At 43.1% G+C, this 12,179-nt stretch overlaps 2 protein-coding genes across 5 annotated transcripts; one reads left to right on the forward strand and one right to left on the reverse strand.

The window, feature by feature from the left end:
• The first annotated feature begins 360 nt into the window (after positions 1-360).
• Positions 361-4,436, forward strand: LOC6557723 (probable chitinase 2). The gene is made up of 5 exons (XM_001983156.2): positions 361-486; positions 2,090-2,207; positions 2,492-2,656; positions 3,075-3,580; positions 3,655-4,436. Exons 2-5 carry the CDS (start codon positions 2,093-2,095, stop codon positions 4,321-4,323), a joined length of 1,455 nt encoding a protein of 484 aa, XP_001983192.1. The 5' UTR covers positions 361-486; positions 2,090-2,092; the 3' UTR covers positions 4,324-4,436.
• Positions 4,437-4,676: 240 nt separating this feature from the next.
• On the reverse strand, positions 4,677-10,485 carry LOC6558831. 4 transcript variants are annotated; one of them, XM_032738082.2, is made up of 5 exons: positions 9,637-10,485; positions 8,155-8,324; positions 8,025-8,087; positions 7,785-7,968; positions 4,677-7,361 (listed from the first exon to the last, which is right to left on the reverse strand). In XM_032738082.2, the coding sequence occupies exons 1-5, from the start codon at positions 10,454-10,456 to the stop codon at positions 5,143-5,145; spliced, it is 3,456 nt and encodes a 1,151-aa protein (XP_032593973.1). In that variant the 5' UTR covers positions 10,457-10,485; the 3' UTR covers positions 4,677-5,142. The 4 variants fall into 4 exon arrangements, with proteins under 4 accessions (XP_032593973.1, XP_032593968.1, XP_032593980.1 ...); XM_032738077.2 differs by having other exon boundaries at positions 4,677-7,364; XM_032738089.2 differs by lacking the exon at positions 9,637-10,485 and adding an exon at positions 8,394-8,564.
• Positions 10,486-12,179: the final 1,694 nt, after the last annotated feature.

Here is a 12,179-nt window from a genome sequence, read left to right on the forward strand (position 1 = left end):
CAGACAGGCAAAACTTAACAGCTGTTAAGTGCGGTAACTCAACATAGCTCACCTTGGCTTGAGATGCTCACTGAGCGTAAGCAGACATTTAGATCTGTTCACTAACACAAACAAAGCCGCTCTCTTTAAAACATTCTTCAGCTTGGCTTGAGCTGCTGCGCTGCTTTCTCCTTTCGAGAGCGCGAGAGTGTAAGCAGCTGCTGACTACTGACTGAGTTGCTGCTGCCTAAGCATAAGCATAAGAGAGCACAAGCAGTTTTTCTTTTGCTCTTGAGTTACTTAACAGAGTCTGCATTAACAGCTCTCTCTGGCAATTGGTACGCGACGTTCGGCTTGAGTGGCTTAATCATGTATAAATTGGACAGTGTGGCCGTGGCTACAGCCCGAAGAAGTTCGGATTTTGCTGGCGCGTTAACGACGTTAACAATTTCTGTTTTGGCTAGTGAATATATTAAAAACACGTCTTGAGGCAATCAAAAACATATTGTACGTACAAAACTAAAATAAAAACCACTAGAAAAGAATAAGTATGCTAGGCACGTTTTAATGAAAATAAGGAAAAAATGTATACATTTCAAGTGCGTCGTCAATGTGAATGTGCTTTTAAAGTTAAAGATGTCTTTCCGCTAATTGGCTTTCTACACACACACACACACCCACACGCACGCACACACATACACAGAGAAGGGGTATTCATTTTAACCCAAGGCGCAGGCGTAACCCATAAAAAAATAAACTCGGAACAATTTTAGCTCTGTTCTGGTTTATTCCCCTAGATTTCTTTTTAATAAAGTCGCTTTTTATTTATTTTTTTTCGCCGCTGCCTTTTTTTCTATGTGTATTTAAAAGACTCGTGATGTTTTCTGCACCCAATTCCGGTTTCCAAGATAAGAAAAAAAATCACATAAAAATACAAAAACAGTAAAACTAAGTTAAAAGTGAAACTATAATTTATTTGTATACATTTTGGCTTTGTTTTTAGAGTGCACATTGATGCTATTTTTATATACATATATTGTCTATATTGTCTTATCAGCCATCAAATTTGTTGTTGTTTGCCCAACATTTCGACTGATAGCAAATTGTTGTTGTTGAGACAAAGACGCACTTTAGATGTGAACCGGTTAAACCGTTGAGCGAATGAATCATTCTTCAACTCACTCTCCAAGTCTTCAGGTCTTCAGGTGTATATAAATAAAATGTTTATATGCACTTTTGGACCGGCTTTCAACCACTTTTAAGGGTGTACGGAAGTATGAAACTTAAGAATCAGGTTTCACTGACTGCTCACACTTTTAAATATATGTATATAATATATATATATATATATATATATATATATATATATATATATATATATATATATATATATATATATATATGTGCCTTAGAATAGTTCATCGTAGTTAAGTTTATGTGATTTCATTTCAATTTTGTATTAAGATTACCTTGCTGACTCACATCGAATCAATTCATAATTATTATGTATATATACACTTACAAGAATCTGGATTGATTCTTATAATTTCTGCCTTTCACTTTTCTGCGGTCCTACACTCAGAAAAATAAAAACGCCCTGAATTTTAGAAATTCGTCATACTTTTGCCACCAATTTAACTCAGCTTAACTTATTATTCAGAAAGTGAATTTCCAAAAATCAGAGTTTTCCTTTTCTTAATTTCAAAGTAGAATTTACTAAAATTTAAAATAAATATATAAAATTTCCAATAAAAGAAAATATTTATAAAAAAAAAAAATAGAAAGAATAGAATAAAAATACAGAACATTTTTGGGATTGTTGATTTATTATATTTTGTTTTATATTTAGAAATCATTTACAAAGTCTAAAAACAAGAAAAACTTTATAGTCTTCCGGGCGGTTTGTTTTGCTGAGTGCAGCACATATGCCTTCCACTCTGGGCGCTGAATTAAAAGCTGGGCGCAATTGAGCTTAATTGGATGTATCTGGAAGATACAATATACTTAGCCTTACGGCAAATATATATATATACATTTTTGTAGCAAAATCACAGTTCACTTAAGCGACGCTTAATTCTCATTTCTCTCACTCTCTCTTTGATTCTCTTAGCAAATGCAGACTTTTATGGCCCTGCGAGGAGGAGGAGGAGCTGGAAGGTGGGCACTACAATCCCTATTGCTGGCTATCATCGTGGGCACATTGTGGGCTTCGGTTGCCGCCAGGACTGGTGAGTATTTTGTGGTCGACCGCAAAGGGGGGGCAAACAAGTAAGACAAATTGTAGGCGAGTGAGCTCGACTATTGAAATGTCCTGTAGTCCAGGCTGTTAAATATATTCCACTTTTTATTGCCAAATTTCAATTTAAAAGTCTTGCACACCCAAATGTAAGCATGCGTGGAAGTGCTTTCATTTCTTTTGCAGGAAATGCTTGCGCCTGTTTATTAAAACCATTATATCCTTTTTACACATTTTAATATTACCATTTTCTCTTTCATCGTCTTCTTCCTGCAGGACCTGCTCACAGCAAGGTGGTTGTTTGTTATATATCCACCTGGGCGGTGTATAGACCTGGAGACGGTGCTTATTCAATTGAGAATTTCGATCCGAGCCTCTGCACACATGCTGTGTACGCCTTCGCTGGCCTCGACATCACGCAGTCGGTCATCAAATCGTTGGGTATAGTTAACTATATACACTCAGAAAAAAGTCGCTTTAAGTTTTAGTAAATTGCCCTAAAATGAAAATCACCCTAAAAAATGTAACATTTTTCTATATATTAGAAATAATTTCTAAATATTAGAAAAAATAATTTATAAAATGTAGAAAGGTTTGTCCTAAATCATATATATATGTGTATATATGTATTTATATTTATATATATATATATATAAATATATATATATATATATATATATATGTATATATATATATTTTTTTTTTTCTAAATTTTAGAAAAGTCCACTCTGAAATTTAGAGAAGTAAAACGTGGTTTTTCGAAAGTCACAACCATATCGGCTTACTAAACGTTGGGCAATTGTTTTCTTAAGTGTATAATATGCAAATTTAATATGTAACATATGTTGCAATTTTGCAGACCCCTGGCAGGATCTACTGGAGGAGTACGGCAAGGGTGGCTACGAGCGTCTGACGGGCCTAAAACGCAGTCATCCGCATCTGAAAGTGAGCTTGGCCATCGGTGGCTGGAACGAGGGCTCTAGGAACTACTCGACTCTGGTGGCCAATGTGCAGCAGCGCCAGCATTTCGTCCATCAGGTCTCTGGTTTTGTGCGCAAATATAACTTTGATGGTTTGGACTTGGATTGGGAGTATCCCACACAGCGAGGCGGTAGTCCGGCGGACCGGGAGAACTTTGTTTCCCTGACCAAGGAGCTGAGGGAAGAATTCGATGGCCATGGTCTGCTGCTCACCTCGGCCATTGGCGCTGCCAAGCATGTCATCGATCAGGCCTACGATGTGAGACAGATTACCAGGTATCTGGACTTTTTGCACATCATGTGCTACGATTATCATGGCAGCTGGGATCACAAAGTCGGATACAATGCTCCGCTGACGGCCCCAGCGGGGGATCCTTTGAGTGTGGTAAGCAATTCTAGGGTCTATACACTGAAAAAAAGGATATACCAATATTCGATGCATTCAATCAATATTTTCAGCAACACACCATCGATTATCTGCTGGAGCTGGGTGCTCCACCCTCAAAGGTGGTGCTGGGACTACCCTTTTATGGACGCACCTTTAAGACTGTCGCCCAGGGCAATGTGGATGATGCGAGTGATGGCGTTGGGTTCCAGGGTCCATTCACACGTGAGGACGGGTTCCTCGGCTACAACGAGATCTGCAGAATATTGAGCAACAAGACGTCGGGCTGGTCCAAGAAATGGGATGCGCCGACGAGTCAAATTTTGGCAAAATCCGAGCGCAATGTTTTCACCCAAGATGTGAGCGTTGTCACCTTCGATAGTTCCCGTTCCATTGCGAACAAGGTGAAGTTTGCCGTGCAGAAGAAATTAGCTGGCGTTATGGTCTGGTCTGTGGACACGGATGATTTCCTGGGAAAATGTGAGCTGGACGAGGACACCTTTGCCGATTTCAGACTTGTCACCAACTCGCCAAGGCGACTCAATCAAAACTATCCCCTGCTGCGCACCATAAATGAGGCGACAACATTTGCCCTCGACGAACTGGCTGCCGATGAGGTTGTCGTGCCGGATGACTCCGAGAATGAGATTCCACATGGCAATAATGCGGCGGCGGCAAATGTTGTAAGCTTGGCTCTACCGATCAGCTTTGTTTTCACGCTCTTGCTCAGTTTAAGACATTGAAATGTACTTTAATCGGTTTAGTTTTTTATTGAATGTAAGTTTGTTCCCATTTGCAGCTGTTCTAGCTGTCAGTTTTACTTTCACGTAATTAAAAGTCAAACTATTAATTTAAATTAAGAGTTTTTTCTCAGATTGAGTAATCGATAATTTTCCGTAATTTAAATAAACGCCAAAATTACTTGGTTGAAAGCCCTGCCCAACACTATTAACTTACTCGAAACTTATTAGCAGTTTAAATAAGTGCGATTAAAATTAACCCAGCCCTCGTCTTCGCCTATCGCTTTATCGAGAATCGCCCGTTTAACTGTTACAATTAAAAACACTCGTGCATTTTGTTAAAATTTCCATACATATGTTGTTGTGTACTTGTTTAATATAACAAATATAACTGGCAATCTAACGTTTAACTAACTACATATGTATTATGTATGTATGTGTATTATATATTTATATATGCAGGTAAGTGTAACATATAATTTGTATAATATTCATAGATTATCGTTGCTACAATTTCAACATTAAATTCAATACTACAATATGATTCATATATAAATTTAAGGATGGCATAAAATAGTTAAAGCAAAGTTTTACCTTATAGGGAGAAAAAGAGAGAGCGCGGTATTAAGTGAAACTAACTGTTAACAGAGTTGATTCGGGCTGGCAAAAATTACAAATGCACATATATATATATATATATATATATATATGCATACAATCTGTGTGCACAAATCAAAAGGAAGATAGTGAACGCTTTTGTGGTGTGAGTTAGTGTTAGTGTGAAACCTAGACGAAAAGTTCGATTTCGATATCGATTTCGTCTCACAAACGTTTGCTGCTGGCTCGCACTGTCACTGGTGCTGCAGCATCGGACCAATCGGCATGCTCGCCGCCTGCATAGATGTCCTGCAACTGTTCCCGGGAACGGTTTTTCGATTTCGAGTTGTGTTTGCTTTGCGAACGCTGCAGCTGAAAACGCTGCTCGTTGATCAGCTCGTAATGCGAGTGTGGTGAGTTTTGGTGTGAGTGGGGGGAATGATTGCTCTCAACAGTTGCACAACTGTTGCCCAGCAGCAGCTCGTGTATATTTTTTGTACTCCGACGATGTGCCTCCAAACACTGTGATTCCGACGAATACGGAAATGTGGCCACAAAATTTACATTTGAATTTGACAGCGGTTCGCTGGCAAAGTTGGCCGGCGGCGGTGGCAGAGGCCCTTCGCAGGGCGTGGCTGGGGACAGATCGGTGAACTCGGTCTTCGCCTCGGATTCCAAGGAACACATGCTCTGCCGGGAGATGTCCTTTTGCAGCTGCTGCTGCTGCTGTTCGAGGGCGGCATTTTTGAGCGTGGGTCTATTGAGATTGGAGCGCTCGTAATCATCCTCATCCTCATCATCATCCTCGTCGTCATCATCCTCATCCTCACCAGCTGGGAGACGGGCTGGTGGCATGGGCAAGCGACTGCGTATGGAGTGTTCCCGCCGCCCAAAGCGCTGCGTCAGATAATCCTCCGGATTGCTGCTGCTGTGACTGCTATGGCTGTGCTGATGCTGATGCTGATGGTGATGATGATGATGCACCTGGGCATTGTCGTAGTAGTTGTCGTTGCAGCAGCTGCTCACGTCCGCAAAATAAACCTCCGACTCGGCTGCCTCCTCGCCGGGCAGCGCTGCGGACGTCGTCGTCTTGGCAATGGCACCATTCGAATCCTGATAGCCAACGTTCTCCACGCCACTAACTGGCTGAGTTTGCTGCTGCACTAGCTCCTCCTCCGTTGCCGGCTGCTGCTGCTCCTTGGCGGCGGCCGCTTCCCCAGCGAAAAGTTGCTGCACATTGGGCCGCTGCTGGTTCTGTGGTCCAATGCTCTTGGCGCCACCCGCCTCGATGCGTTTCTTTAGCTTGCGGCTGGGCAGCGTGTTGGAGCCGCGTTCCCGCGTCCAGCTGCCATCGTTACCATCTCCACCGTCACTATCCGAATGGGTGTTCTCATATTCAGCCACTGGCTTGGCCTTGTATGCAGCGCTGCGTGGTATGGCGGCCATGGATGCAGTGCCTCCGCTGAGCGAGAGGCCGTCCATGCGCTCGAGCGTCGCTGCTTGACCGGCATGCTGAACACACAGACGCGTCGGCTGCTGCGCCAGTTGCTGCGGCAGTTGCTGAGGCAGTTGCTCCAACTGGGACAGTTGCTGTGGATGCTGTTGGAGCGCCAGTAAACCCGTTCCGGCCGGCAGACAGCTGCCTGCCTGCAGATACTGATAGTAGCCGCGCCGTGCCGGACTATTGGGATCACTGTACGGGGGTGGAGGACCCCAGACGCCGTAGGGCAGCGCCGTAGGCAACCCATTATAAACAGCCGTACTCACTATGGCCGTAGGTTCCTCCATCAACATACGATCTCCATCCGCGACGGCAACCGCCGCCGCCGTGCTAAAACCGTACTGTGAATCCGGACTGGCCGCGGATTGACGGAAACGGCGCGTTGCATCCGGCGTATTCCGCTGCCAGGGCATTCTCGGCCAGCTCCAGCCGCTGCTGTTACCGCTGCGCACGCCGCGATCTCGACCGTTGCGGCAACCACTCGCTGCGGACTCTTCGCCGGGATTGGGGGAGTAGAAATTGCCCGGCGGCTGTGCGGCCCAGAAACGCTGCTCGGCTCCGGCTCCGCCACCGGAGGCGGCGGCCACAGCAGCCACGGCAGCTGCACTCGCCTCATCCCATGGCAGGCCGGCGGCGGGCAACGTCAGCTGGCGATGGGCGTGGCACTGCTCGCAGCAACGACAATTAAGCATACGTCCGGGTGCAGTCAGCGCAGGCGGCGGAGGAGGCACCTGGCTGGCGTAGAGGGAACGGCAACGCAGCTCCAACTGCTCCCAGTACATTTTCTTGCGCTCGTGGCTGAGCAGCTGATAGACCAGCATGCAGCTAAAGACGGCGATTAACACTCCGGCAACGGACAGCCCGAAAATGGCCCGTAGGCAGGAGTAGAGGGAGCCGTGGACAACGCCACAATCGGACAGCGAGTCAAACACGAGGCGAACACCTTCTGAAAAACAATAACACAATTTATTTGTTTGTCTGCTCGAAAAATTAAATTTTATTAAATTTAAATTGCAAAAAATAGCAAATGTTTATTATATATTTTATAAGATTTCTGGTGGCATTTAAATGCATAATGCATGATTGAGGGGGAAAATCCCAAAAACCCAATCAAACCAAAAAAAAAAGAGTATGAATTAGTTAAGATTAAGGTTAAAATATTAACGAGACAAGACATAAAGTTGAGTTACAAATGATAGATATGGGGGACTCTGAACCGGTGTTGGCATCATCATGCCTATTTTAATCTTTATGGGGTACTCGAATCGATTAAAAAATGCACTGGTAAGTCTCTCTAGAGGGTTGATAAAAATTAATTTGACTCATTGATTGTTATGGAGTTGGGAGTTTAAGGGACTATGCCTACCTTTGTCCACGCGATCCACCTGGGATTCGATGAGATCGGAGTAGCAGGTACAGGTGCGCGTCTTCTGGGCATATTCGCATTCCCGCAACGCCTGCAGCCGGCTCATGTGGAGCACGGTGGTTGTCACCGTGACCAGGGCACAGGTCAGAGCAGAGACGAGTCCACAGGCACCCGATAACTTGATCTGTAAGATTCTACTTTAGACAGACAGATTGGAGAGGATTTCCCAGCTGCACTCACCAGATAACTATAACGATTGCGACGACGCGCCAAACTCATGATGCAAACGCCCGTCAGGATGAGCTGCAAGGATTAATAATATATTATTTAAAAAATAATTAATAATTAGTTGATATTTTCAGGAACTCACCAGCGTGGCCGGCACAAAAGTGGGCACCGTCTCAAAGTTGCCCACGGTAATCGTATAGGAATGGAGGAGAAAGTAGACACCAAGGAAGAGCACGCCCAGCAGGCAACTGAAGCCGCCACAGATAAGGCACCAGACCACATACTTCTTAATGCCCGCGCCATGTCGATGAGCTGCAAATGCAATGAGAATCGGATTAATATCGACTTATGGACAGGGAGCAGCTAGTCGTCATATCTAACTTAGTGAACCGCGATGATGTGCCTCCGCCGAGGATGTAGGCGGTGGGGCAGGCACCCAGGAGCAGGGCGGAGGCATGCTGTATTGCACAAACTGCATCACCGGATAACCATGCATGATTGTGTATATTTCTGGCTTAACCCAAACAATTTACTAAACCACAATTTGTATAAACATTTTAAAAACACACGGCAACAAAATTAGGTTTGTTGTTTTGCTCGACTTATTTTTCTTCTGCTCTTTTTTTTCGCTACACGGAAAAATATCTACACACAAGTTGAATCGAGATGAGATGCCTTAACTGGCAGCTGCGCGGAATGGGATTTGACTAGGTAATTGGGGTAAATTGGGAGACGCGGAAGCTGGGGCAGCTCTAGACCAGATAGCAGTAAGAGAGTACAGCAGCGGAAGGGAATGGAAAGGAATGGAAGGAACGATGTCAACTTCAAATTCCCTACTGACATTCACACGCACACACAGTTCCCAACCACCACAAAAAAACAACAACTGTAAATAGTGCTGCAATCACGGAAGACTCCCCAGAGAGAGAGAGAGAGAGAAAGCAGAGAGCAGAGAGCAGACCACAAAAAGAGAGCAGGAGACTAAAGCGCAGGCGTCAACCTCAAGGATGATAAAGCAGGAAGAGGAGGTTAGACGAGGAAGTATTATTCGGAGCGGATGCTGTTCAAGGAATCAGTTACCAAATACTGTGCTGATTGCAAGACAGATGTCAATTGCAATAATTGGCAATTGTGATTTGAATGGCATATCGTTTATTGGTATTTTTCGGGGTTTTCCCCGCGAATGCATGCTACAAATATTGATGCTCTAGGAATCTTATAAATATTTCTGATTTTTTTAAATTTCAATTGAATATGAAATTTTAATCTTACTTTTTGAATTTTTTGTGTAGAAAACGTATTGCACGATTAATATGATATAATTCATTATTTTTTATATGGTTTCTATACACAGATAAAAAAGATCGCGTTGAATTTCAGAAAATCCCCCTGAAACCTAGAAAACTTCTTGTTTTTAGAAATAATTTCTAAATATAAGAAAGACAATTTTTAAAAATTAGAAAGGCTTGCCCTAAATCGACAATCCCATATTTTCTAATCTTAATAGTATTTTATGTGGTTTATATGATTTCTAATCATATTTGTATTTTATTATAAATTTTAGGCATTCTCATTTTTGTTTATTTTTTAACAGTATTTAAAGATGCGCGTTTCCAACACTTACCCATGGACCCATTGGCGGCGTTCCTTGGCCTGGGTGGTGGGCGTGGCGGCAAGGGCGGACGATTATCATCCAGGCCCTGAGACTTGACCACAGCTCCTGGAGCTGCCCCCGTTGCCGCCGCCTCCAGTTCCGTGTCATGGTAGATGTCATTGCAGCTATCGCTGGGCTGCGATTTGGGTGGCAATTGATTTGCTGCTGCTGCTGATGCAGTGGAGCGTGGTTTCTTCTTCTTGATCATGGTGCTATTGTTGTCGGATTCACTGACCGTAATCTCATCGGCGCCCACCATGGCATCGTTGAGCAGATGACGCTTGTGCTGCTGCTGCTGGGAGAGGGAGAGGGAGGCGGGGGCACCATTTCCCATAGCACAATTGCACTCCAGGTCACAATCACAGCCGGGCGGATTGCCTGATGATGTGTCCCGATCCCGCTCTCTCTGCTCCCGCTCCTCATCGGCTAGCGCTTGATAGGAATGATTGAGCAGGGATTGCGCTGACTGTGTCTTGACTGGAGTCGGCTGCTGTTGCTGAACAGGATTTGTTGTAGTCTGCTGATGCACGAGCACAGCCACAGCCATGGAGGCATTTTGCTGCTGCTGTGTGGTAGTGGCACGTCCACAGGAGCAGGGACACTGGCATTGCTGTGCGGCTGTTGTGGATTGCTGCTGCTGCTGCTGTTGCTGCTGCTGTTGCTGCTGCTGTTGCAGAAAGTGCGCCGGATATTGTATATAATGATAGTGATGTGGCTGGACGAGACTCGACTGGGAGGCAACACGTTGCAAGGATGCGGCTGTGGATGAGGCGGTGGCTGAGGCCTCCATAATTGAGTAGCCGAGTGGCACCTGGCAACGGGCAACTGACAACTGGCGCTGACTAAACCGGTTTGTGACCCTTTAACTTCAAATGCTTATTAATGTTTTTCTCTCGCAAAGCAACTCATGACTCGTGTGGCACTTTTGCTTCTCACGCTTCCAATTTCAAGCTCGCATTTATTGCCAATGCGGCAAATATTTTTTTAAATCGAAAAACCAAATAAATGGCCCAATACAATCCAATCGCATTAACATAAACAAATAAAAACAAAAAATGAAAAACAAACTAAAAACAATCAAAAACGCGGCAGACACGAAGCAAACGCGACTGAAGTTGAGCGGCGACTGAGGCTCTTTCGCTCTTTTGGCTCTTTGTCTCGAGGATCGCAGAGAGCTCTTCCAGTCTCTCTCTCACACACACACAAGTGGGAGAGCAATCTCTGAGAAAACACCTACACACACACACACACACACCGGTTTGGATATTGAAGAGAAAATGGGGAAAAAGGTGCGCGCCTCAACTTCAAACGAACCGGATTCTTGACCGCTGTTAGCTGTTGTTCTTTTTCTTGTTGTTCATATACCCATTAAAAATGTGTACAAAAGGGTATAATGAATTTCTATATAACTAAGATAGACTATATTCTATATATAACAACAATTACTTTAGATCAGTTTACTATATTCAAGAGTATTTAATCTGTTAATCTGTTGCAAACTAATAACAATTGTTATAACCTGAATTTATTAAAAATGTGTAAGAAGGGGTAGAATGGTTTTGGGCATAAGTATCTCACAGACGGAGCAACCATAATGTGTATATATACCTGATCAGCAGCAACAGTCTAGTCGACATAACCATGTGCGTTTGGAGCTCAGGGATTATATAACAGATGGATTACAGGGCATATTGTAGTCGACTACAACATTCTTACTTGTTGTTGTGGTTGCTGTTGATGCACTGATTCAGTAAAAATTCTGAAGGTGTAGTCGAGAGCAGAGCAGGAGCAGAGCAGAGCAGAGAAGTGAAAATCAATTTCTTTGTTTGGCATTTCTTTTGTTTTTGTTGCTCGGATAACTCTTGTTACCTGAATCCGACAACAACTTGCCTTTGTTGTTGTTGTCCGAGTGTGTGTGTGTGGCAACCTGTAGAACCAATTTAAATGACCGGTGAGATAACAGGTAAAACTTTTTAAGAAGGATTTTTTGAATGGGTTAAAATTGAGTCTTCCTTTCAAGCATTTGATTTGTTTGTACCCAGAACTTATAGATTGTGTCCCAATTGGGTGCACATTATTCTGTAGATTATTGCTATTTAATATTATGTTATTTTTGAATGGGTTAAAGTTGAGTCTGCATTTCATTTAGAACTTCGATTCAAAGTTTATTGTCTATAACCAGATAAATCATATTGACCCAATTGAATTTATATTAATCGGTAGAATATTTTAAATTATTTGTTACCCTTAAGATCGATTTTTTACAGGTTCTCAAACCGAATCGAATTTAGGTTTCAACTCCGATAGAGATTCTCGATTTTATTTTTTTCAAAATATTTTAACTCTATTTTTTTTTCCAAATTTCAGGGCAAATTCTTAGCACTTCAATTTAAAGTTTCTTTATTATTCTTAGTTATTTAAGGTGATTTTTAACCGTTAAAAAGGATTCTTTGAATTTATTAGAGTTGAGTCTGCCTCCTAAGCATTTGATTTATGAGTTGGATTCAAAGTTT

Source organism: Drosophila grimshawi, unplaced genomic scaffold (genome assembly GCF_018153295.1).
Source record: "Drosophila grimshawi isolate 15287-2541.00 unplaced genomic scaffold, ASM1815329v1 contig_44, whole genome shotgun sequence".
In the NCBI taxonomy this organism is placed as follows: domain Eukaryota; kingdom Metazoa; phylum Arthropoda; class Insecta; order Diptera; family Drosophilidae; genus Drosophila; species Drosophila grimshawi.

Coding starts and splice junctions, on each gene's coding strand:
- LOC6557723 (XM_001983156.2), top strand. CDS start 2,093: ATGCAGACTTTTATGGCCCTGCGAGGAGGAGGAGGAGCTGGAAGGTGG. Junction 2,657..3,074: donor GTCGGTCATCAAATCGTTGG/GTATAGTTAACT, acceptor GCAATTTTGCAG/ACCCCTGGCAGGATCTACTG. Junction 3,581..3,654: donor CGGGGGATCCTTTGAGTGTG/GTAAGCAATTCT, acceptor CAATATTTTCAG/CAACACACCATCGATTATCT.
- LOC6558831 (XM_032738077.2), bottom strand. CDS start 10,456: ATGGAGGCCTCAGCCACCGCCTCATCCACAGCCGCATCCTTGCAACGT. Junction 8,325..9,636: donor CGCCGCCAATGGGTCCATGG/GTAAGTGTTGGA, acceptor TTGCATTTGCAG/CTCATCGACATGGCGCGGGC. Junction 7,365..7,784: donor GGTGGATCGCGTGGACAAAG/GTAGGCATAGTC, acceptor ATTGTTTTTCAG/AAGGTGTTCGCCTCGTGTTT.